Source organism: Macaca nemestrina, chromosome 1 (assembly GCF_043159975.1).
Source record: "Macaca nemestrina isolate mMacNem1 chromosome 1, mMacNem.hap1, whole genome shotgun sequence".
In the NCBI taxonomy this organism is placed as follows: Eukaryota; Metazoa; Chordata; class Mammalia; order Primates; family Cercopithecidae; genus Macaca; species Macaca nemestrina.
This window is the reverse complement of record NC_092125.1, coordinates 178,987,004-179,012,202: the sequence shown is the minus strand read 5'-3', so window position 1 is coordinate 179,012,202 and position 25,199 is coordinate 178,987,004. Positions and strand designations below refer to the sequence as shown.

General features: G+C 53.0%; 2 protein-coding genes across 5 annotated transcripts in view; one reads left to right on the top strand and one right to left on the bottom strand.

Moving 5' to 3' along the window:
• Window positions 1-9,415, top strand: part of LOC105495107 (acyl-CoA thioesterase 11) — a 59,445-nt gene extending 50,030 nt beyond the window's left edge. For 2 of the 3 annotated variants that reach the window (XM_011764314.3, XM_011764311.3), the window contains exons 9-16: window positions 1,617-1,761; window positions 3,007-3,062; window positions 4,182-4,248; window positions 4,645-4,728; window positions 5,304-5,437; window positions 7,375-7,506; window positions 8,182-8,308; window positions 9,180-9,415. In XM_011764314.3, coding sequence (XP_011762616.1) covers window positions 1,617-1,761; window positions 3,007-3,062; window positions 4,182-4,248; window positions 4,645-4,728; window positions 5,304-5,437; window positions 7,375-7,506; window positions 8,182-8,308; window positions 9,180-9,335 — 901 coding nt within the window. In that variant the 3' untranslated portion in view covers window positions 9,336-9,415. The remainder of the gene's footprint in view (window positions 1-1,616; window positions 1,762-3,006; window positions 3,063-4,181; window positions 4,249-4,644; window positions 4,729-5,303; window positions 5,438-7,374; window positions 7,507-8,181; window positions 8,309-9,179) is intronic. The other variant, XM_011764312.3, reaches the window with a different exon arrangement.
• Window positions 9,416-9,490: 75 nt separating this feature from the next.
• On the bottom strand, window positions 9,491-24,390 carry LOC105495105 (family with sequence similarity 151 member A). Of its 2 annotated transcripts, XM_071092655.1 has the most exons (9): window positions 24,136-24,223; window positions 22,476-22,585; window positions 20,649-20,792; window positions 15,944-16,096; window positions 14,609-14,768; window positions 12,690-12,914; window positions 11,806-11,945; window positions 10,647-10,790; window positions 9,491-10,164 (listed from the first exon to the last, which is right to left on the bottom strand). In XM_071092655.1, the coding sequence occupies exons 3-9, from the start codon at window positions 20,755-20,757 to the stop codon at window positions 9,491-9,493; spliced, it is 1,605 nt and encodes a 534-aa protein (XP_070948756.1). In that variant the 5' UTR covers window positions 20,758-20,792; window positions 22,476-22,585; window positions 24,136-24,223. The 2 variants fall into 2 exon arrangements, with proteins under 2 accessions (XP_070948756.1, XP_070948753.1); XM_071092652.1 differs by lacking the exon at window positions 22,476-22,585 and having other exon boundaries at window positions 24,136-24,390.
• Window positions 24,391-25,199: the final 809 nt, after the last annotated feature.

Here is a 25,199-nt window from a genome sequence, read left to right as displayed (position 1 = left end):
CCTGGCTGGGTCAGGGACCCCTCCTGTGGGATCCCCTAGCCCCTGTCTCCCACTGTCTCCCATCAGTGTCTCTGTCCCTCTCCTTGGCTCCTGGCTCCAGGCCTGGACCGCTATATGCTCAGATCACAAGGCCACTTCTTGCCAGTGTTTGGTTGTTTATCAAACCCTTTCCCACACATTTCCTAAAACAATTAGTCTACAGAGTCGTTGCCTTTGCAATGAATTCTGATACCTACTCCCATGAAAACTGACTTTAAATAAGTAAATTTTTTGAGAATTTCAGAGATCATTATTTAATCATTAAAAGTGAGGGATCAGAGCCGGGCTGCCGGGTTCGAGTTTGGCTCCGCCTCTTACTGGCTCTGTGACCTTGGGAAGCAACTTAACCCCCCTGAGTCTTGGTTCTTTCACCTATAAAATGGGGCTCATCACAATGACCTCAGAGTTATGAGGATTCAATGAGCTGTTGCTAGTAGAATGCCAGAGAAAATGTCCAGTAAAGATCAGCCATTGCGGCTGCTCTTACTATTACTGTTGTTATTTGCAGTCTGACTTCACACATTCTGCCGCGGTGCAGGGGAAAAGCCCTTTCGTAGGAGCTGTGAAGCCTGGTTTTTAGCAGATTCCAGGAATCTGGAATCCTTGGAAAAATTATTGCCCAGTTCTAGGCCTTGGTTTCCCCATCTATATAATGTCCACATTCTGCAATTATAGAACTTCCCAAGTGAGGGGGAATGGTGGTGGCTATTTTATAATTAATAAAGATGGTAAGTGACTGGGTGCAGTGACTCATGCCTGTAATCCCAGCACTTTAGGAGGCCGAGGCAGGCAGATCACTTGAGGCTCAGAGTTCAAGACTAGCCTGGCCAACATGGCGAAACCCCGTCTCTATTAAATAAACAAAAAATGAGCCACATGTGGTGGCACACACCTGTAATCCCAGCTACTTGGGAGGCTGAGGCACAAGAATCCCTTGAACCCAGGAGGCAGAGGTTTCAGTGAGCCGAGATTGTGCCACTGCACCCCAGCCTGGGTGACAGAATGAGACTGTTTCAAAAAACAAATAAAGGAATAAAGAAATAAAGATGGTAAGATACACATGAATAGCAGCAACTGAGCTGTTGGAAGCCAGGCTGCCACAGCACTTGTAAATATGCACATGATGAACATTTTCTAATTAGGCCGTGCACCTCCACCTCCTGGTTTATGTCCTCATGCCCCTTCGCGGTTTATGATGGCATATTTATACCTTTGCTTTCTTGTTGGTTGCCTCCTCCCCTGGCCGTTAGCCCACGAGGCATGGACTAGATGGGTTTATTCACTCCCGCATCCTCACAGGGCCGGACACACACAGGAGGTGCTCTGTAAACATTAGTGGAGGGTGTGGTCCCAGGTATCCTGTCATTGGGACTCTGATCCAGGTTGCTGGAAGAACTGCAGGAGTGTGTGTGCATACGTGTGTGAGTATGTGTGTGCATGCGTGTGTGTGCATGCATGTGTGTGTATGTGTGTGCATGCATGTGTGTGTATGTGTGTGTGTGAGTGTGTGTGTTGGGGAGGAGGCATGGCCCATGGGAAGGTCTGTCCAGGTTGGAAGCCGCACTCTTTCCCCTCAGCATGGAGGTGGGCGTATGTGTGGAGGCCTATCGCCAGCAGGCTGAGACCCACCGGCGCCACATCAACAGTGCCTTTATGACCTTTGTGGTCCTGGACGCAGATGACCAGCCCCAGCTGCTGCCTTGGATTCGGCCCCAGCCCGGGGTAAGTGGGACCAGCGCCCTGCCCCACCAGCAGCTCCCCTCCCCTCCCTCTCTGCCTGCCAGCCCCCTGCAGCCTAGAGGCGTGAGGGGCCCACCCTACCCCTGTGCTGGGGCACGGCCTGCTCTGAGTGTCCTGGCTGTGAGCCCCGGGATGCCCCTTGTGCAGGGCGGGCTTGTTCTGCCTGACAGAACTTGGAATATGTGTGGGTCTGGCTCGAGGTTGGGGATTAATGGACTGTCATGAGCCACAGGGTTGGGAGAGTACTGGCTTTGGAGTCAGATGTGGGTTGGAACCTCGCCTCTACCACATTCAAGTGATGTCCCCTTGAGCTTTCAGTCCCCATGTGTAAAATGGGTGCGTCTGCAGTCCCTGCCTCACAGGACTGTGGGGCGATAGATGCAGTACTGACTCCATGCCTGGCTGCGTCCTGGGAGCGGTTAGGAGGATGGTGAAAGCGACGCAAGGGGCACGGGAAGACAGTCAGGAGCCTGGTGCAAAGGTCCTCTCTAACAAAATGCTCCCTGTGCCTCCTGTGGGCCAGGCCTTGGAGAGGCCGCTCCCTCCCTCGGGGGAGGTCCCCTGCCTTCCAGAGCCTAGCGTGAGCTGTGGAGTTGGGCAGAGCCTTGGGATCGGGAGCTGGGGGTCACAGCCACAGCCGCTTCCCAGGCATTTTCTGTGTCGTGCTTGGGACTGGGGGGCGTTAGATGTGGTGGTAAAGAGGGTGGGCTTGAGGCAGGCCACTGGGGTGCTGATCCTGGCCTCGGCCCTTACCCCTGTGGCTTTGGCAAGCCCTCACCCTTCGTTGTCTCAGGTTCCTTCTCTGTAGAATGGACACAGCACTAGCCCCAGCCTCGGAGGGTTGTTTTAGGGATTTGGTGCAATTCCGCATGGAAAGGCCTTGAAAAGAGTGGCTGGTGTGTAGCAAGTGCTCAATAAATGTGGACTGTCATTACCATTGTAAGGGGCCTGTAAGGATCCCCATTTTACAGAGGAGGAAACTGAGGTCTGGCCAGGGGAGATGGTGTTCCCAGGTCAATCAGAGTTTGAGGGGAGCTGGGGCTACAGCTTAGTTTCCCACTTTCCTGGCCGGGAGGTTTTGATTCCAGCTGCCCCAGTGACACCTGAACTCCACGTTAGGGCTGCAGGATCTCCTTGGGCCCTGGGGGATGGAGAGGGGACAGGACAGAGGGTTGGGGTAGCTGGTTACTCCTCTCACAGCACAGCCTATCCCGACTTCTTCCCCAGGATGGCGAGCGGCGGTACCGAGAGGCCAGTGCCAGAAAGAAGATCCGCCTAGACAGGTGAGCAGGGGCTGAGTAGTGGGCAGAACGCTCCACTGACCCCAGGGTGCTCGCTTTTCTTCAGAGCTGCCTGTGCGCTGGGCCCTGGGCCAGGCCCTTTTCATCCTCTCGTTTCGGTCTCATTACACAGCTATCTTCTGGCCTGTTGTACAGGCGAGGATGCTGGGGACAGAGGGGTTAGGTGGCTTGCCCAGGGACACACAAATAGCATCAGCAGAGTCAGAATTTGAACCTGCTGATTTTAAATCCTGTGTTCTTCCCATTGATTCTGATGCCCACTTGGCAGATGAAGAAACATTCAGAGAGGAGATGCAGTTGTTCAAGAGGTACAGCCACTTTGGGAGGCTGAGGCAGGCAGATCCTCTGAGGTCAGGAGTTCGAGACCAGCCTGGCCAACATGGCAAAACCCCGTGTCTACTAAAAATACAAAAATTAGCTGGGCATGGTGGTGGGCGCATGTAGTTCCAGTGCACCTATAGTCAGGAGGCTGAGGCTGAGATAAGATAATCGCTTGAACCAGGAGGTGGAGGTTGTAGTGAGCCGAGATTGTGCCATTGCACTCCGGCCTGGGCAACAGAGCAAGACTCCGTCTCAAAATCAATCAATCAATCAGTCAATCAATCCAGGTGTGTCTCACTCTGCTGTGAAAGCATTTACGGACTTTGGAGGCTATAAGCACACCAGGGATCACAAGCTGTTGTTAATAAGAAAGCGTGCATCTATAGCATTTACTGAGCATCTACTGTGTGCCAGGCACTATTCTCCTTGTGATGACCCCTGAGGCAGGGGTGACTGCTGATCCCATTTCACAGATGAGGACACAGCAGCATTAGGGTGAGGTCAGTCAGCCAGGATGTGGGGTGTGGGGACCGAGCCTTAGATGCCACACCCTTCCTTTCTGGCTCGCTCCCGCCTCCGAGCTTTCCCTGGTGTAGGAGCCGAGCTGGTGTGCTCTCAGCTGCTGTGTCCTGTGTGACCATCCAGCCTCCCTAGACAGACAGGAGTCTCCCCCTCTGTCAGGCTCAGCACAGGGCCTAGCACACAGTAGGCCTGCAGTAGAGTCTGTGGAAAGTGCTGGACGTCCAGGGGACCCAGGTTGTCATCTTCCCTCCTTCCCAGGAAGTACATTGTGTCCTGTAAGCAGACAGAGGTGCCCCTCTCCGTCCCCTGGGACCCTAGCAACCAGGTAAGGCCCTCTGCTCCAAGGGAACAGTCTTCAGACCCACTGGGGCCCCCACCCTTCCCTGCCTGTCAGAACGGGTTTGGGGGAAGGCCGGGGAGAACAGAATATGAATGACACACCTCATGGTTGCTACCGTTAGCAAAGAGCTTGCCTGTGTCCATATTTGGCAGGTGGAAGCGGAGACCTTGAGAGGCAGAGCAGCTTGTCCAGGGTCACACAGTGGGTCTAGCCAAGCCCAGGACTGGACCTCCCTTCCCAAAGTCCAGGACTCTTTCCTCAGCACTGCCCCCCATGCCCCCCATTCATGGTCCAGGTTCCTCTCTGGCACACCCTTGGCCTCCGCTCAGGGGCCTTGGAGGAAGGGGGCATGGTAGTGGTAGCACCTGTGTGCTCCTCCAGGTATACCTGAGCTACAATAACGTCTCCTCCCTGAGGATGCTCGTGGCCAAGGACAACTGGGTGCTGTCCTCGGAGATCAATCAGGTAGCTGACCCCACCCACCCAATTTTCCTTTCTCCTCTGAACCAGAGGTGGCTGATGGCAAGCAACAAGAACTCTCCTATACCACTTATGTCAAAAAAGGATCTCTTCAAAGAATTGGGTGAGATCAAGAAACCAGTCCAGTTATGGAAACGTACCCACCTCTGCAGGGCCTGGAGTTGAGAACCCCTAGATCCTTCTCTCCTGCCTGCCCCACTTCCTGTTCTCAGCCACTCAGGTCTGCTCCTGTCTGACCAGGCACTTCCTCTCTGTTCTTCTGCAGTGATCGCTGCAGGGATGGGGGCAGCCAACAGGCACGGGCTTACAGGAGACCTAAGCTCTGCCAGCTGCCTGTGCCCTTGGACAAGCCGCCTCCTGCCTGTGACGCTAGGGCTTGGATTCTCAGCACAAATGTGCTGAATTCATGGGGATGCAGCTGAGACTCAGAGAGGCTGAGCTGTGTATTCACAGTCACACAGCAAGTCAGCCATAGCCCTGAGCTTCCAGCCTCAGCCTCCAGCATCCCCATCAGTCCACTCCACCACCCAGCAAATGAGGCTGCCCTGTGTCCCATGCAGGTCCGCCTGTACACTCTGGAGGATGACAAGTTCCTCTCCTTCCACATGGAGATGGTCGTGCATGTGGATGCAGCCCAGGCCTTCCTGCTGCTCTCGGACCTGCGTCGGAGGCCAGAGTGGGACAAGCACTACCGGTGAGGGGCCAGGGTGAGGGCAGGGCAGTGTCCCTTCTCCAGCCTGATGAGGGAGAGGGTGTCTCCTTCTGCAGGTCATCCTCCATGATGCTCTGCCCCGCTGGCCATTAGCAGGGGCTGGCAGTGGGTTGGAGTTCCATGTTGGGTGGGGGGTCAGGGTCGTGGGTATTTTGAGCCCTTAGGGAAGAGACTGAGCATGGAATTGGAGCTGGAGGCTTGAGTTGAAGTCCTGCTTCTATCCCAACCAGCTGTGTGATGCTGGATAAGTCAAAGTCACTTCCTTTCTGGCTTCAGTTTCTCTCTTCTTAAAACGCATGCTTTTTAAGAAGAGTGGGTCATGGATTCACACTGAGAGATACTGATTTTCAAACCATGTGCTCTGGAGTTCTGTGTTTCCAAAGGGGCTTCCAGAACTGCTTGGGGTGGAGTCAGAAGGCTGAAGGGTGAGTGGGATATAGCATGGCCAGTTTGCTGAACTTACTAAGTTTGCTGATTTTCCTCACAAATATGTTATTTTTGAATATAATGAATGATTATGAATAGAAATATATTATTCCTTTACATACATTTGTTCCTCCAAATTTGTTAATTGTTTGGCTGACTATCTTCTCGAATTTAGTCAAGGAAGATAAATATGTTCTTAGGAAAATAGCAAAATTTGTGTTTTTCAAGTCCCCTTAAAGTCATTTTCTATTCTGCCAACACCCTGGCTTGGGGGGGTTATTTGATAATCGCTTGTTATGAGGAGCCTACATTCTGGAGGATTTCCATAAGGAGGTTCTGTGTGTTTGGAAACTCAGTGTGCCGGTCGTTTGGCGAATTGTATTTTGACAAACTGGCCTTCCCCTTCCTACCCCATCTGTCTTCTCCCGAGCAGGCTTGTAGCTCTTTATACACGGGCTTCCTGCTGAAGGTTTCTTTGCAAAAAGGGCCATGTTGCCCTAAAAATCCCTGGCCCAGCTGACTCAGGCCTGCTGGTTGTCCCCTTCCAGAAGGCAGAGAGGTGATGTGGTGGTGGGTGTTGTGTAGGGGGAGGGCGGTTGTACATGTGATAGGTGGGCTTCTTAGAGGGAGGCTGGGGTGGGCCTTGAAGGCCAGACCAAATCTTGATACTTGATCGGATTTGTGGGGGAGTGGCCTGAGGGGAAAGAGAGCCCCTAGTTTCTTCCCCATACCCTGCCTACTGCTGAGTACGGGCAGGGGACTGGGGAGGAAGAGGTGGGTCGGGACATGGCCATGTCTGCCTCTGTGTGGGTGTCCTTGTGTGGATGCACGTGTAGATATGAACCTGTGTATGCCCATGCATGTATGTGTCAGGTGCCTGGGCCTGGGGATACATCTCTGCCACCTGATAGCCTGAACACACCCCAGCCCTGCTTCCTTATTAGCTCTGTGGCCGTGGGCAGGTTATCTTCCTCATCTATGAGATGGGAACACTAAAAGTGTCTACAGCATGGGGCTGTTATGGAGATTAAGCAACACATGTAAAGCACTTAGAACAGCACCTGGCACTCAGTGGGCGCTCAGTAAATATTAAGAACAACTGCTAAATCATCACACATCCTTGTGGTGTCTGTACCTGCGCAGACATGTACAGACACACGTGGGTCTCTCTGTATACTGGTGTCTGTCCATGTGCCTGTGCACATATGACCACGTGTGTTCATGTATGTGCACATCTTTGTTCCCGTGTCTGTGTGTATGTGTTCATTTACTTGCATGCACATCTATGTGTGCCTGTGTGTACACACGCACATGTGTGTCCATCTTGACTGGGCCTTGCTGCCTTCCTGCTGGTCCCTGCTGAGCAGTACGGGGGGTGACATCCCACCACAGAAGCTGCTCAGGCGCTGCACTGTGGCAGGGCCTGGGCAGACCGGCTGCCTGCATGGGAGCTGGAAGCTTCCTGGGGCCCTGAGATCCCGACCTCCCCACAGGAGCGTGGAGCTAGTGCAGCAGGTGGACGAGGACGATGCCATCTACCACGTCACCAGCCCTGCCCTTGGAGGTCACACAAAGCCACAGGACTTCGTGATCCTGGCCTCGAGGCGGAAGCCTTGTGACAATGGGTGTGTGCCTATCTGCTGTGGGGTGGGAGACACAACTGGACGGAGTGGTAGGGTGGCCGCATCTCCCTCCCAGGGAAGGCCATCAGCCTGGAGCCAGAGCTCTGCTTCCCATTGGCTGTGGGGCCCCAGGCACCACTAGACTTTTCTGGGCTGCTGTGGCTTTACCATGGGTAAAATGGGGGACAGGGGCACACGCTTCCCTTCTTGTCACATTCCCTACAGCAGGGCTGCCCTTGCCCAGGGTGGCTCAGGCTGCCTCGATGCAGGCCTTGGACAGGATATTTCTCGGGTGGCCACGTCCTTGGCCTCCTCCCTCTAACAGCCCTGTGTGGGCTGGAGGGCCTAAACATCTCTTTTGCTGGAGAGACAGGGACAGAAAAAAAATCCCAAAGCCCACGAGTCTTCCCCTGAGCGTTGGAGTAGAGTGACTTTTCCAGAAAGTCCACCGTGGAGGCAGGTTGACTCCTGGTGAATTTGGTGCTAACCCACAGGTGCCTCCTCCCTCCAGCCTGGCCCTGAGCCCCGCATCGGGGCTTTAAGAGTCGATGTGCCTTGCATCCCCTGGTGAGGAATCTGTGCCAGAGGGGGCAGGGTCTGGGCTTTGGTTGGGCGGAACAGGCCCCCACTGTCTTCTGTGGCTGACCCCTGTCCCCTCGCTACCCTTCCTTCACTCAGGGACCCCTATGTCATCGCGCTGAGGTCGGTCACGCTGCCCACACACCGAGAGACGCCAGAGTACAGACGCGGAGAGACCCTCTGCTCAGGCTTCTGCTTCTGGCGCGAGGGGGACCAGCTGACCAAGGTGAGGCCGGTCCCCCTCACCACGCCCCCAGCCTGGCTCCACCCCAACACCACACGTATATTGAGCTTAGCACTGCTGGGCTAGGATAGTCCCAGAGCTGGGCCCCCCAGCAGGCTCCCCCTTCCAGCCTGGGGGAGCCTGGAGTGTCAGGGGCTGAAAATGGTCTCATCTGTGTAGAGGTAAGTCAGAGGCTGCTGCATGGTCTTGGAAAAAGCTCTGGGTGCTGAAGTCAGAAGGCCTGGTTTCTGAACTGAAATTCCGTCTCACTCGTCATTCCCTTGGATAGCCCTTCTCATCTAGGAAGGCTTTATATGGGCTCTGAGGGCCCATAAAACCCAGCAGTGCAGTCTGTGTTGATGGGCAGGAGGCTGAGGGAAAGTGAGGGTGGGGTACTGCAGCCTCCCCACTCACAGCTTCTATTAGGGCCCTGCCGCCGGGCCCTGAGACTCACCCAGCAGAGACTCAGCTGGTGTTTGCTGAATTCATATGCTTGAACCCATGAGCGCCTCAGAACCATCCCTGGGCTAATGTCTAACGTGTCTCTATGGCCAAGATTCAGAGCTGGGCCCTGGAGACGCAGCCGCTGCCCTCCAGGGCCTCTGGCTGGCGGGGAAGATGCACGATGACAATGTGTGTGGTGGCGGGAAGCCAGGGTTGTCAGCGCCCCCGGAAGGGTTGGGGGAGATCAGCTGGAGGAAGCCATGCTGGCCAACTGTGTAATCTAAGACCCTGGGGAGTTGGGTTGAATTTTCTGCCCTCCCAGAAGACAAGCAAGGCTGACTCACCACCAGCCTGTGCCCACTGGGCTCCCACCCCTTCCCAGTACCCTCCCCTAGCTCGGTCCCCCTGAGCCTGGCTTCCCACCCTGCAGGTGTCCTACTACAACCAGGCTACCCCAGGTGTTCTCAACTATGTGACTACCAATGTGGCCGGCCTCTCCTCTGAGTTCTACACCACCTTCAAGGCTTGCGAGCAGTTTCTCTTGGACAACCGGAATGATCTGGCCCCCAGCCTCCAGACCCTCTAGATGCCCTCAGTGGCCACATCATGCCCACTCCCACTCCATCCTGCCCCCAAGGACTCACATACAGTGCCTGGAGAAAGCCAAAGGCCTTTATTTCTTCCTGCCTCCCCGTGGGAAGCCTCCACCCTGGAGCCCGCTGGGCCACCACCCCGGGGTGCTCAGTTTCTGCCAACATCGGCCAGCAAGTCCTTGCGGTGCCCCTGGGGCAGCCTGTAGTAGACTCGGGTCCTATCCACAGCCCTGGCTGCCAGCAGCGCTGTCCTCACAGAGGCATAGTCGCCCCCCGCTGGGCTGTGCTCCACTGTGACGGTGGCCCGGGGGGAGGATGCCAGCAGCCTGGCTATGGCTCCAGCTGTGCTATGGCCCAGCAGTATGGCCTGCATCTGGAAGGACACAGGTTGCCAAAGCCCCTGGCACAGCTCTAGCATATCTGTGAGCAGATGTTCTCTGTAGCCACTGCCCAGCACCTCCTCAGGCCAGCCTGGTGCCACAGTCACATGGGGGAAGACCTCAGCCACAGCCGTAAGCAGCTCTCTGCCAGCCACATGGCCAGGGACCGAAAAACTCCCGTGGGAGATTTTGGCCCCAACCCACACAGGCCAATGCAAGAGGCCAAGGCTGGAGAGGTGTGCCAGCAAGGCCAGGGACGGCCGGAGGGCTGCGGGCTCTGCTATTTGCAAATGGATGCCCCAGTGTCCGGGACGTGTGGCCAGCTGTTGCAGGCAGGACTCCAGCGTCAGGATGCTGCCACTTGGAGCATGAACAATGGGCACGGGGTTTTCAGCCACAGTTCCCTCGAGGCCAGTGTTCAGCAGGATCATGCCTTCTGTGTCTGGAAGAGGCGGCAGGGGCAACAGGGTTTAGGATTTGGGTTATCATAGGTTTTAGAGTCCCTTGTTAAAGGGGCAGTGGGAGTTATGGAGTCATCAAGGATCTTGCCTTTCTGGAATCTGTCAACCCATTTTTGGGCTCCAGGTGGATGGGTTGCTTTATAAATGTGCCTGGTGCTTTATAAATGTGCCTGAGAAACTCTTGCTTCAGCTCTTGGCCTTTACCCATGACTCAGTCTGGGGGCTGGTGCCGGCCTTGCCCGTAGCACTGTGGCTGAGGACTGGTCTGAAGGCCAGGAGCCCTGTGCTCTTGACATCACTCTACTCCCTCTCCCTCTCCCGCAACCCTGCCCCACCTTGCATCCAGGGTATGGTGTAAATAAACCCGTGTTGTCATGGCAACAGAGACTGGCGTTACCTGCCCCAAGCAAAGGACACCCCTGCAGATGAGCTAGGAGCACCAGGGTTGAAGGGTAGACCTTACCTGGGAGGGTCATTGTTGCTGTTTGACCACTGCCCTGGACGTCAGGAACCAGCCACTCCACATTCAGACCATCATCCCCAGGCAGCTGGAGAAGAGGGATCAGGCTGCCTCCCGTGTAGTACATTGGTTTCCGTGTGGCATTCACTGTGGGGCCCCAAATTGCCAAAGTGAAGTGGCTGCCATTCATGGAACACCTTCTATAGGCCACAGCTCTACAGGCATCCTCTCTAAACCTCATGGCACCCTGCCAAGTAGCTATCCTTTCCTTGTTTTGTAGACTAGAAGAAGTGACTTGCCCAAGGTCTTATAAGCAGTAAGCAAAGTTGCTGGGAGTGGAACCTGATGGGGCCAGGTCTGCCTGGCCCCAGAGCTGGTATCCTTCCCCCTCGCTTAGGTGGCTTCCATGGCAGGAATGCAGAGTCTTGTGGGGCCCCTTTGAGATGGCTTAACTGCGGCTCTTCTGGGTTCGGGGACAAGGGAATGAGGGGTTTGGACGGTGGCATCTGATCACTGTTTAGCAAATACAGTGGAGGCCTCTGAAGCATTAGAGTAACCCACAGTGGAGCTGTGCACCAAGGGAAATAATGGGGGGTTTGGAATTTGCTGGTTTCCTGTCTGCTGGGCCACATACAAGCTGAGTGACTGTATTGAGCCGCTGTTTCTCTATAAAATGGAATCCCTCAGTTTCTCTATAAAATGAATGTGTGGGTCAGGCAGGTGGCTCACGCCTGTAATCCCAGCACTTTGGGAGGCCAAGGCAGGTGGATCACCTGAGGGCAGAAGTTCAAGACCATCCTGGCCCAACATGGTGAAACCCTGTCTCTATTAAAAATACAAATTTAGCCGGGTGTGGTGGTGCAGGAGAATCACTTGAACCCGGGAGGCGGAGGTTGCAGGGAGCTGAGTTTGAACCGCTGCACTCCAGCCTGGGTGACAGAGCCAGACTATGTCTCGAAAAAATATATAAATAAAAATAAAATGTATGTTTGAAGCTTAGCATACCATCCCAGGGCCTGGCACACAAAATGCAGCTGCCTCCTGTCCCATCCTGGCCTTCCCCCTTCTGATATCCCTTCTGCCCAGCTCTGTTCTAGTGCCCACCAAGTGCTGCCCCATGCAGAATCCAGCCCACACCGCCCTTCCCAGTTTCTCTCCTTACAGGCCAGCTGCTTGAACTGTGACAGGAGAGGCTCAAAGATATCATAGTAGACTTGGTGGACAGCAGTGTTATCCCGGACGTAGAGCAGATCCTCCACCGACATGGGGTCCGAGGCAGCCTGCCACAGTGTCAGGCTGTACCTGGGGCCACGAGAGCTGACTCAGTGCCTGTCTGAGCCCAGCAGACCCTCAGCCCCACTCCTGTGCTCAGAACTGGATGTCAGCTGGGCCCAGGGTAGAGCATCTGTCCTCCAGTCGCCCACCCGCCACTTCTCCCTGAGTCCTACCCCTTCCCAAGGGCAGGAGCCAGAAGGAATTCAGGAAAGATGACAGAAAGCAGAGGCCCAGGAGGGAGGGGGAGCCTGTCCTGCCTCCTCATTTGCAGTGTCTATTTCTGAGTCCTGTCTTAGGAAAGGGGCAGGACAGATGGGGCAGGGTGTGGAAGGGTAGATCAGGCATCAAGAGGGGGAGGGGGCAGATTTGGGAGTACTGTGGAAGGTAGGGGGGAATAGTGGGGGCAGAGAAGTCTCTAAATTCCTGTAGGGCTATCCTAGGGCAGGGGTTGAAGGCACAATCTGTGTAGCCCCAGGGGTACAGCTGGCTCCTATTGGAGGAAGCTGTGGGGAGACAAATTGTGTCTTGGTATAAATATTTTCCAGAGGGCAGAGAATTACCCACCAATGAAAAGCCTCGGGCAGGAGGTAGTGAGTAGCCCGTCACCAGAGGTATGCAGGCAGAAAGCAGGGACTCTGTAGACGGTATGAGCACCAGCAGGGGTTGGACGAAATGACCGTTAAGACCCTTCCAGCTATGAGCTGAGCTTCTGGGATCTTGCTGGGGGTATCAGTGCCTCCAGGAGGGTGGGGGTGGGTTGGTGGTTTTCACCTTTCAGATTGGCTCAGCAGCCAGCTGAAGTGGGGCCAGGCGGCCCGCACCATGGAAGACCGCACAGGGAAGGTGACCCTCTGGGGTACCACTCCCACCAGCTCGTGCATCTTCTCCACCATGGCTCGGGTGTAGGTCCTGTTTGGGAATGTGGACATGTAGAAGGTGGTCCAGCCTGGAGACAGGGTAGCCTTGGGATACTTCTCCTGGACCAGGGCCAGGAACCTGCAAAAAAAAATCAGAGATGTTGGTATCACGGAGCTGCGGCGGCCCCTTACTTTCCTCTGGGTTCTCATCACAGTGTTAGGGAGTGGCAGGGCCTATTGGATCTATGATAAGGTCAGAAGCAGAGTCCCAAAGAACAGAATGGCTTGTTTCAGGTCCCATAAATTGGGCGTGGACTTTGGAGTCAGGGAAGTCTGGGTTCAGATCCTGATTCTGATCTTGGGCAGGTAACTCAACCTCATAGACAGCATCCCTTCTAGCAGGGCCAGCTTCTTAAACATCCACATATAGACAGGAAACTGACTCAGAGCCCCAGCCTGTGGGAATCTGAGCTCTGCCAGCTGGGAGTCTCTGAAGTTTCTCAGGTTTTCTTTAAAAATTTCCCTCCTGCTGGGCGCGGTGGCTCACGCCTGTAATCCCAGCACTTTGGGAGGCTGAGGCGGGTGGATCATCTGAGGTAGGGAGTTCGAGAGCAGCCTGACCAACATGGAGAAATCCCATCTCTGCTAAAAGTACAAAATTTGCTGGACGTGGTGGTGCATGGCTATAATCCCAGCTACTCGGGAGGCTGAGGCAGGAAAATCGCTTGAACCCAGGAAGCGGAGGTTGTGGTGAGCTGAGAGCGCACCATTGCTTTCCAACCTGGGCAACAGAGTGAGACTCCGTCTCAAAAAAAAAAAAAAGTTCCTGCCTTCCTGCTTTCCTTCCTCCCTTCCTTCTTTTCTTCCCTTCATATATTTCTCTCTTTGCTTTCTATATGGGGTCTCACTGTGTTGCCCAGGCTGGTCTCAAACTCCTGAGCTCAAGGGATCCGCTCACTTTGGCCTCCCAGAGTACTAAGATTATAGGTGTGAGCCACTGTGCCCAGCCTAAAATTGTATTTGAACTTTGCCTTGATGAAAATATTTTAATTTTTTCTTTGTACTTTTCTTCTTCAAAAGATGCAAATTTTAATAGGCAAATTATGTTGCCACCCACTGCCCACCAAAAAAAACCTACTGAGTAAAATTAGCACTCCAAGAAGACAGGTCATATTTATCTTGGGTCATTGATTACATTTTCCAAACTGCTACTTTGGGAAGGCACTTCAGCTTGAGAAGCGCAATAATAAATACTAGATGGATGGATTGCTGGCTGGTTGGATGGATGGAAGAAGAGATGGATGGGAAAGAGCCTGGAGCTTAGAATCAGAAAGGCCTGGGTTTGAATCTTTGCTCTGCCACTTCCTAGACTTAGGCAGGTCTTTTAACTTCTATATATAGTTCTTGCATTAATAAAATGGAAATAATAGTACCTACCTCATTCTCGTAAGAGTTAAATGGTGTTCTGCGAGTCAAGTGCTTAAAACGCTTCTGGGACACATAATATACATTGAACGAATTGAGCTTCCACTATTGTTAGCTTTATTATCTGCAAAATGGGGAGAAAGCCTTAACCTGGCAGTGCTATGTAAGAATCAGATCAAAGACATTCTCTTCTTTTATGTGGTCTCTTTGTAAACTGTAGAGCACTGTGCAACTACTGTATGTGAGTGCTGTGAGCAGCGGTGCTGGAATTCATGAGGCCTGGGGAAGGAGTCAAGCTATATATAGTATGACTGGAGACAAACTCAGAGGTCCGCTAAGATCCCCATCCGTGGTAGGTGTTGACAGAAGAGGGCTGGACACAGCTGGGACAGAGAAGCAAACACTCACTGTGTGGCATTGACCTCAGTTGAGATGAGCATGTTGGGGCCCTTTAAGATGTCAGCGTTGATCCACACGGGCCGCCGGACTTTGCCTTCCTCTGTCAGCCGCCGCAGGAGGTCCAGGGAGGGGCCCACGGCCTTGATGTTCTTGAAGTCCAGTTTGATGCCTGTGATGAAAGGGACAAGGGCTTGGGGAACTGGCGAAGGAACCAGGAAGATGTGACTCCCTGGGCAGAGAGCAGAGAGGGTGTGTGTGTGTGTGTGTGTGTGTGTGTGTGTGTGTGTGTGTGTGTGCGCGCGCGCGCTGTGGAGTCAGGGGAGGGTGGAAGGACAAGCACCACATCCCTGCAGGGTGTGGGGAAGGCCTTTCGAAGAGACAGAGCTAACTCAGAGAAGAAGGGCCTGCCTCTAGAGGAATTCCCATCTCCTGCAGGGAGGAAACAGAGGCCGGGTAGGGACCTGGGCTTGTGGCTGCTGCAGCTGCTGAAAAGGGGCTGTGGTTCCTGAGCAGGGTAGACTCAGAGGGTCCTAAACCACCAGAGCCTGTAGGGAGGTCACGCAGCGTCCGGGAAGGTGCATTTGAGTAGAGGAGGAAATCTCTGCAGAGGAAGGACCCGGTACTTTTCAGGGTGGTGAGGAGATGAGGCTGGGAAGATAGAGAGGGATGTTGAAAGCTAGGCCAAGATCATACTTTTTCCTGAGGACAATGGGGAGCCATGGAGGGTTAAAACAGAGGTGTGGCATGACAAAAGTGGTGTTTTGAAAAGATCCCTCAGGTGTGTGTGTGTGGTCATGGTAGTCAAGGGAAGCCTGGAGGGGCTGAATTTGGGGCAGGAAGCCGATGAGGAGGGAGGTCCTGGAGAGATACAATGTGGCTGTGACTAGATGGGGGCAGGGTTAGGGGTTAGGATTGGTGGATGCAGCAATTGAGTGGCCGTGAGGATGAGGGAGAGGGAGGCATTATGGTGACGCCTGGATTCTGACTGTGACTGGTGAAGGGGCGCAGAGGGGAAGGGTGGGGCTGGGCTTTGAACATGTTATGTCCAGTTCTGTGGATACAGGGGGAAGCACTCTGAGCATGCGTGACACTTTGCAGTTCACACTGTACTGCCCGCTGTCTCCCCTGTGTGTCCAGGAGAGAACACCAGGACCTGCACTGACACGCTCCCCATCTCGCCTAGTCCTCACTGAGCCTGGGCATCTGTAACATTGTGATGAGAAAGCCAAGGCAGTGAGCACCTCGTGTCAGGGCTGGACTTGCTTCCCAGGGAGGGATCTCTGCACATGCTGCCCCAGGGCCAGAGGGCTGGGGGCCGGGGAGGGTTTCCAGAGAGACCCTTACCCTTTTGGGAAGAGCCCAGCACAGCATCCAGCCACTGCTCCAGTGTATTGTCGCTGTAGATAGCCGGGGGGTGTGCCATGATGGGAACTCCTGTCTCATTGGCTGTGCCGAGCCCTTCTACATTGACGTCAGCCTCCAGGACCGTGATGTTGCCTGTGGAAGAGGCAAAAACTCAGTTCCTTTTTTTAAAAAAAGAAAACTTTTTTTCTCATCATGAAAGCATTACAAATTACAGAACATTTGAGAAATACAGAAAAGCAGAAGAAGAGAAAAATATTCACCCACACTTCCATCATAGTTTCACATTCTGATGGATTTTCCTTCCATTTTTTTCTATGCATAGGTTTTTTTGGATACAGAGTCTTGCTCTATCGCCCAGGCTGGAGTGCAGTGGTGCGATCTTGGCTCACTACAACCTCCACCTCCCAGTTTCAAATAGTTCTTGAAATTCTTCTGCCTCAGCCTCCCAATAGGGGTGTGCCACCACGCCTGGCTAATTTTTGTATTTTTAGTGGAGACGGGGTTTTACCGTATTGGCCAGGCTGCTCTCAGAACTCCTGACCTCAAATGATCCGCCCACCTCCGCCTCCCAAAGTGCTGGGATTACAGGTGTGAGCCACTGCTCCCGGCCCGATGCATAGTTTTTACACAGTTGAGATTCCACTGCATTTATAATTTTTTTATGTTTTTTTCCAACATTATCACACATTTCCAGATCTTTTTTTATACATCTCATTGGAGCAAACAAGGCAAAGAAACAAAAAGCTTCAAAAGCCCTGGTTGATGGTGTTCACTACCATGTAGCTGATCATCCCCCATTCCTGAGATGCTTTGGTAGTTTCTGATTTTTGCTATTAGTCTTGCTGTGTTGCCCTGTCTGGTCTTGAACTCCTGGGCTCAAGCAATCCTCCCACTTTGGCCTCCCAAAGTGTTGAGATTACAGGTGTGAGCCTCAGTGCCCAGCCCACGGGGTCATTTTTAAAGCTCATGTTATCAAACTATTTTCCAGAAAAGTTGTTCTGATTCCTGTCCTCGCCTGTAGTACACAAGGCTGCCCATCTCAGCACATCATCACCAACACAGAATTATCTTTTAGCTTCACACAGTTAACTCAATCGGGCGGACATCTGACTCCTGCCTTCGAGAATTCAGTCTTGTAGGGAGCGCAGACCTTTCTAATGGGAAGCAGTCTCTAGAAAACCATGCAAGGGGCACTCACACTTGAAGAGTGTAGTGGAGGGGAGAGGGGTCGCTTTTGGCCCTTGCGGCATTACAGACAACTGATGCCAGAAGGGGCCTTTTCTCCTGCTTTCTCCCCGACTCCTGACCATTCTTCTCACCTCTAGCACTGCTTCCCTGCAAGTCTATTCTCTATAGAGCCACCAGAGTGAGTGTCCTAAACATGTACCTGATCATGTCACTTCCTGTTACAAAAGGCCAGAAAACCTCCCCATTGCTCTGAACATGAAGCCCAAACTCTTTACTATAGTCTGAGGTCTGTACAATCAGGGCCTGCCAGATTTTCCAATTTCATCTCATGTTCCACTCTCCTTCATTCTCTGAGTTCCAGGCACCCAGCTTCTCCAACTTTAATGTGCACATACATCCCCCAGCGACTGTAAAAATGCATGTTCTGATCACTAGGTCTGCGGCACGGCCTGAGATTCTGCTTTGTCTTTTTTTTTTTGAGACGGAGTCTCGCTCTGTCGCCCAGGCTGGAGTGCAGTGGTGCAATCTCGGCTCACTGCAAGCTCTGCCTACCGGGTTCACGCCATTCTCCTACCTCAGCCTCCCGAGTAGCTGGGACTACAGGCACCCGCCACCACGCCCGGCTAATTTTTTTGTATTTTTAGTAGAGACGAGATTTCACCATGTTAGCCAGGATAGTCTTGATTTCCTGACCTCGTGATCCACCCGCCTTGGCCTCCCAAAGTGCTGGGATTACAGGCATGAGCCACTGTGCCCGGCTTTCTTTTTTTTGAGATGGAGTCTTGCTCTGTCGCCCAGGCTGGAGTGCAGTGGCACGATCTGGGTTCACTGCAACCTCTGCCTTCCGGGTTCACGCCGTTCTCCTGCCTCAGCCTCCCAAGTAGCCGGGACTACAGGCGCCCACCACCACGCCTGGCTAATTTTTTGTGTTTTAGTAGAGACAGGGTTTCACCATGTTGGCCAGGATGGTTTCAATCTCCTGACATCGTGATCTGCCGGCCTTGGCCTCCCAAAGTGCTGGGATTACAGGCGTGAGCCACTGTGCCTGGCCTTCTTTTTTTTTTTTTTTTAGATGAAGTCTCACTCTGTTGCCCAGGCTGGAGTGCAGTGGCACGATCACAGCTCACTGCAACCTCTGCCTGCTGGGTTCAAGCGATTCTCCTATCTCAGCCTCCTGAGTAGCTGGGACTACAGGTATGCACCACCATCATGCACGGCTAATTTTTGTACTTTTAGCGGAGATGCGGTTTTGCCATATCAGTCAGGCTGTTCTCGAACTCCTGACCTCATGTGATCCACCCGCCTCAGCCTCCCAAAGTGCTGGAATTACAGGCATGAGCCCGAGATTCTGCCTTTTTAACATACTCCCCAGGGGTGCGCGTGCTGCTGGTCCACGGACCACATGTTGGGTAGCAAGGCTTTAATTTGTTTTGTCCTCCCCATCTCTGGGCTGTTGCCTGGCAACACTCTTCTCTCAACTTTACTGCGGCACCTCCTGCTCATCCTTTAGTGTTGGCTTCAAAAAAAAACTTCCTCAGCCGGGCGTGATGGCTCACCCCTGTAATCCCAGCACTTTGGGAGTCTGAGGTGGACAGATCACTTGAGGTTAGGAGTTCAAGACTATCCTGGTCAACATGGTGAAACCCTGTCTCTACTAAAAATACAAAGATTAGCCAGTCGTGATGGTGTGCTCCTGTAATCCCATCTACTTGGGAGGCTGAGGCAGGAAGAATCACTTGAACCTGGGAGGCGGAGGTTGCAGTGAGTGAATATCATGCCACTGCACTCCAGCCTGGATGACAGAGAGAGATCCTGTCTCAAAACAAACAAACAAACAAACAAACAAACACTCTCTTCACCTTAAACGTTGTGACTTGCCTTCCAGAGGCTGAACCTGGGGGCTGACTTGCTTGAGGCTGGGAAGTGAAGAAGGAGCAAGAGATGAGAGGAAAGGATTGGTTTCCTATGGCCATAGCAGCAGCCCTGGTCCTCAGGGAGCCACATAGTCAGGAGGGAAGGGGATATGCAGTCACTAGCCTTCCTCGTGCCAGCTTTACCCATCTGCAGGAGAGCATGGTGGCTGTGTGCGGACTGTGAATTGACACTGCTGGCTTCCAGTCCCCACCCTAAAGCTTTCCAGCAGTGTGATCTTGGGAAGGTTGTTTGACCTTTTTGTGCCTGTTTCCTCATCTACAAGAATTAAACAATAAAATATCCCTGGTTAGGCATTCACTAAGTGTTAATTATTTATATGGAGTTGCTTGCTTAACTAGTATAAGGGGCCGTCTGGTGTATTTCTGTTGCTTCAGCATAATTATTAATAATGACCTCAAAAGATCCCTGCTTTGGTTGATTTGGTCATTCTACCAGCCCTCAGACCCCAGTTTCCTTGTCTGAAATGGAAGGAGTTTGCTTGAGCAGTGATTCTCAAAGTGTGATCTTGGGACCAGCAGCCTCAGCATCACTTGGGGGTGGGGCCAGCAGCCTGTGTCTTCTGAAACGTGTCCTGGTTTGAGGACTGTTCCCTTCATCTTTTATAGCTACTGCTTTAAAGTTCACTAGCACGTTCATGAACGTTATCTACTGAGCTTCCCAACAACCCTGAAGGAGGGGGTGGGGGTCAGTGGCTTGGAGTGTGCACTCTGGGGCTGACCACTCTGTGCTCCAATGTTCGCTTAACTGCTTTCAGAGAGTGTAACCTTGGCTAAGTCACCTAACTTTTTTTTTTTTTTTTTTTTTTGAGACGGAGTCTCGCTCTGTCGCCCAGCCTGGAGTGCAGTGGCCGGATCTCGGCTCACTGCAAGCTCCGCCTCCCGGGTTTACGCCATTCTCCTGCCTCAGCCTCCCGAGTAGCTGGGACTACAGACACTCGCCCCTCGCCCAGCTATTTTTTTTTTTGTATTTTTTTACTAGAGACGGGGTTTCACCGGGTTAGCCAGGATGGTCTCGATCTCCTGACCTCATGATCCACCCGTCTCGGCCTCCCAAAGTGCTGGGATTACAGGCTTGAGCCACCGCGCCCGGCCTTCACCTAACTTTTCTGAGACTCTATTTTTCTCCTGTGAAATGGTACCCATGAAACAGGTTGCATGGTAGTTCCAGGAGAACCTGTGTGAAATGTGCATACCGTGAGCCTTGGCCAACTGGTTACTATAACCATTTTTGAAGTGCAGATTTCTGGCTTCTTGAGGCTTTGAAGGCAAAGGCTTCCTTACAGGTCGGTCCCTGACAGGTCGAGGAAAGGGTAGCTGGGAGAGAGGGCAGTATAGTCATGACTTCGGAGTCAGACATGTGGTTTAAATCTAAACTCAGAGTTTGTCAGCTGCACAACCTTGAGCCGGCCACTTAACCCCTCTGAGCCCCTATTTCCTTGTGTGGAGAGACATGTAAACAGCCATCATGCCACCACAGTGACCAGTGGCTGATCCTCGCTTCTCTCCCTCTGTCTTCTCCATCCCCTGCCCTGGCCTGCCTCAGTCTTGGCAGCTGGACTTACTGTTCAGGGCAGCTGTCATGGCTTCCTTGCTGTTGGCTGCGTGGTACCAGGTGACCTCCAGGGCATCTCGGCGGCTGATCTGGCCCAGGCTCAGCAGGTAGTCCAGCATGTTGGCATCGGGGCTGCAGGCCTCCAGCTCACAGCCTGGAAGGAATCCCAAGGGGCTGTTAGCGTCTGTCCTCACGCCAGCCCAAGACTCATGTTGTTCATCCCATGACCCTCCCTGGGCTCCCACTGTGTCCAATACCCCATCTGGCAGAGGGACGGTGAGGCTCAGACTCACTGGTACTGCAATAGAGGGAAATGAACGGGCTCCTGGGGCCCATGGAGGCCTCAGTACCAGGCTGGCAGTCAGGAAAGGGGGGTAGGTTCACAGAGGAGGGAACACTTGAGGAAGACTTGAAGGATGGGTGTAAATTTCACAGAAAAAAAAGGAAGAATAGGTTATTCCAGACAGAGAGAAAGCAAAGGCTTAGCTTCAGGAGAGTGCCGTTGCCTGAAGGAAGAGCCATTGACCTGGTAGAGATGGAACATAAAAGTGGAATGTGGAAAGATTGGAAGAGGGGGCCGGGCGTGGTGGTGGCTCAAGCCTGTAATCCCAGCACTTTGGGAGGCTGAGGCAGGTGGATCACCTGAGGTCAGGAGTTGGAGACCAGCCTGGCCAACACGGTGAAACCATTTTGTATGTGGTGTAACCACATACAAAAATTAGCTGGATGGCTGTGGTGGCAGGAGCCTGTAATCCCAGCTACTCGAGAGGCTGAGGCAGGAGAATCACTTGAACCCAGGAGGTGGAGGTTGCAGTGAGCCAAAATCGCACCACTGTACTCCAGCCTGGATGACAGAGACTGTCAAATTAAAAAAAAAAAAAAAAAAAAAAAAAAAAAGGCTGAGTTTGGTGGCTCACACCTGTAATCCTAGCACTTTGGGAGGCCGAGTTCAAGACTAGCCTGGGCAAAATGGTGAAACCCCATCTCTACTAAAAATACAAAAATTAGATGGGCTTGGTGGCATGTGCCTGTAATCCCAACTACTGGGGAGGCCAAGGCAGAGAATCACTTGAACCTAGGAGACAGAGGTTGCAGTGAGCCGGAGATCATGCCACTGCCTGCTTGCACTCCAGCCTGGGTGACAGAGTGAGGCACTGTCTCAAAAACAAACAAACAAACAAACAAACAAACAAACAAACAACTCTTCTCAGTGGCTGAGGCCTGTAATCCCAGCACTTTGGGAGACGGAGGCAGGCAGATCACCTGAGTTCAGGAGTTCACGATCAGCCTGGCCAACATCGTGAAACCCCGTCTCTACTAAAAATACAAAAATTAGCTGGGCATGGTGGTCCATGCCTGTAATCCCAGCTACTGGGGAGACTGAGGCAAAAGAATTGCTTGAACCTGGGAGGCGGAGGGTGCATTGAGCCCAGATCATGCCACTGCACTCCAGTCTGGGCGACAGAGCAAGACTCTGTCCCAAAAAAAAAAAAAAATTATAAAAAAATTAAAAAAAATTAAAAAAAAATTATAAAAAAATTATATTGGAAGAAGGTTGGGATCAGGTTGTGAATGGCCTTGAACTTTAGCAAAGGAGTTGGTGTGTGCTGAGGGCAGCGAGCGAGGGTTGCTTGGAAAGATCTGGGTTGCAGAGCTAATATGAGCTGACAAAAGCAGGCAGAGGGACCTTGTAAGAGGGGTCCAGGAGGAGACTTTGAAGCTTCTCAGAGGGCAGGGCCGGAGGGATGGAGGACAGAGGGTGGAAAGGCAGAGCCCTCGAGGCTCAGGACTGAGGAGCACAGGCATGAGGTGGGGGCATGGTGGCTACTCCAGGTACCTGTGTGAACGGAGGAGCCCTTCACTGAGAGGCTGCAGGGGTGAGCATCTGTTGGGGCTTAGAGATGAGCTCAGCCCAGCCTGCTGAGTTTGAGGTTGCTTGTGTGACTCCTAAGAAGGGCACAGGAGGAAGGTCTGGGCTGAAAGCCAAGATCTGATGGTCTTCAGGCAACTGAAGAAAAAAAAGTTAGAGGGGGCCAGGCACAGTGGCTCATGCCTGTAATCCCAGCACTTTGGGAGGCCAAGAAGGCAGATCACCTGAGGTCAGGAGTTTGAGACCAACCTGGCCAACATGGTAAAATCCTGTTTCTACTAAAAATACCAAAAAAAAAATTGGCCCAGCCCAGTGGCTCACGCCTACAGTCCCAGCACTTTGGGAGGCTGAGGCAGGCGGATCACCTGAGGTCAGCAGTTTGAGCAGCTTGGCCAACATGGCGAAACCCTGTCTCTAGTGAAAATAAAAAAAAATTAGTCTGGTATGGTGGTGCCCACCTGTAATCCCAGCTACTTGGGAGGCTGAGGCGGGAGAATCGCTTGAACCCAGGAGGTGGAGGTTGCGGTGAGCCGATATCATGCCACTGCACTCTAGCTTGGGTGACAGAGTGAGACTCTGTCTCAAAAAAAAAGAAGAAAAAAAGGACCGGGTATGGTGGCTCATGCCTGTAATCCCAGAACTTTGGGAGGCCAAGATGGGCAGATCAGGAGGTCAAGAGATCAAGACCAACCTGGCCAACATGGTGAAACCCCGTCTCTACTAAAAATACAAAAATTAGCTGAGTGTGGCAGAGCACGCCTGTCATCCCAGCTACTTGAGAGGCTGAAGCAGGAGAATCGCTTGAACCCGGGAGGTGGAGGTTGCAGTGAGCCGAGATCTCACACTGCACTCCAGCCTGGCGACAGAGTGAGACTCCATTTCAAAAACAAAACAAACGAAAAAAACCCCACAAAAAATTAGCCGTATGTTTGCACACGCCTGTGATCCCAGCTACTTGCAGTGCTGAGGCAGGAGAATCGCTTGGATCCGGGAGGCGGAGGTTGCAGTGAGTTGAGATTGCACCATTGCACTCCAGCCTGGGGGACAAGAGTGAAAACTCCGTCTCAAAAAAAAAAAAAAAAAAAAGTTAACGGGACTTTCTGCTGGGGATGAAGTCAACGGGACTTTCTGCTGGGGATGAAGTCACGTAGGGTTGGGGGATGGAAGAGAGAAAAAACTGTGGGTGGGGAATGAGGCTTGGTAGGGACGAGGGCTCAAGAAGAGCTGGTTGGCCTGGCGTGATGGCTCACACCTGTAATCTCAGCACTTTGAGAGGCTGAGGTGGGTGGATCACCTGAGGTTAGGAGTTCACGACCAGCCTGGCCAACATGGTGAAACCCCATCTCCACTAAAAATACAAAAAATTAGCTGGGCGTGCCTGTAATCCCAGCTACTTGGGAGGCTGAGGCAGGAGAATCGCTTGAACCCGGGAGGTGGAGGTTGGAATGAGCCGAGAATCGCGCCATTGCACTCCAGCCTGGGGCAACAAGAGTGAAACTCCGTCTCAAAAACAAAAACAAAACCAAAAAAAAAAATGGAAAGCTGGTCAGAGCTGTAAGTCAGAAGTGGGGATAAGGAGCGAGCGATGCGGGAAGCCACTTAGGATGGGATGGGGGGAGGCACCTACCTGGCCGCCGCAGGGTGATGGCAAGGACTGTCGTGGCAATGACCACCACAGACACACAGGTAATGCCAGCAAACACCCAATTGACCTGATTCTTTGATAACTGCTCCCTCCAGGCCATGGCGATGCTGTCTGGGGAATGCCCCCAACTCTGCACGGCCCAGAGTCCCTGAGGCTCCCTGCAGTTGGGATGCTGTGGAAGGCAGGAGCTCCCAGCAGCACCTAATTCTCCACCAGGTCTGGTCCACTCTGCAGCCCTGTAATATCTCTGACTGGAGATAACCCCTGAAGCCCCTCCTCCCTCCCCACCCCACTCCTCTTTCCCACACCCTCCCAGGATCTTAACAGGCTAACCAGAAAGTCTGCCATCCCTAAAATGACCTTTGAGCACAGTAAGAGGCAGCAGAGAATGCTGAACCAAGCCCCGACCCCTGGCTGTCTGCCCCTGCCTGGGAATCAGGAGACCAATCCCAGCCCCTGTTGCTTTTCTGGAGTCCTGGAGCAAGTGTCTGCCCCTCTCTGGGCCTCATTTCCTTCTGTGTAAAAGGAGACACTAGACTGGGTGATCTCGAACATTCTGTTCTTCCCTTTCTAACTCCAGGCTTTCTGCCCTGCCCTCAGGGAATCCTGTATTATCAGGCAAGGGTGGTGACAAAGACAGATTAGATCTGCATAAGGGGCAAAATCTTCCTTTCATCTGAGATTATGGCTAATAGATTATCTACCTGGGATATAAATTGGTAGTCCTGGCATGCTGGCATGGGTTACCGCAGGCCGGTTCTGGGGCAGCGAGTCCACGGGGAAGGGACTGAGTCACCACTTCATGCAGGTAGAGGGAGTTCTGGGGGCCCTGGTATGGGAAGTGAGTTAGAGGCTGCCCCTATTCTGAGGACCCCAGAATTTAAATGAGTCCAAGAATCACCTGTAACCTGTACGGAGACTTCAGCGTCTACATGCTGGGGCTCACGGAGAGATCCAGACTGTGAGGCTGTGATAGGCCACCCGAGGCAGAGCAGGGCACTTGGTGGCTTTGATTGTGTGTGTGAAAGGGTGTCTAGAGTGATGTC

Coding starts and splice junctions, on each gene's coding strand:
- LOC105495105 (XM_071092652.1), bottom strand. CDS start 24,253: ATGGCCTGGAGGGAGCAGTTATCAAAGAATCAGGTCAATTGGGTGTTT. Junction 10,791..11,805: donor ACAGTTCAAGCAGCTGGCCT/GTAAGGAGAGAA, acceptor GGGGCCCCACAG/TGAATGCCACACGGAAACCA. Junction 10,165..10,646: donor AGCAACAATGACCCTCCCAG/GTAAGGTCTACC, acceptor CGCCTCTTCCAG/ACACAGAAGGCATGATCCTG.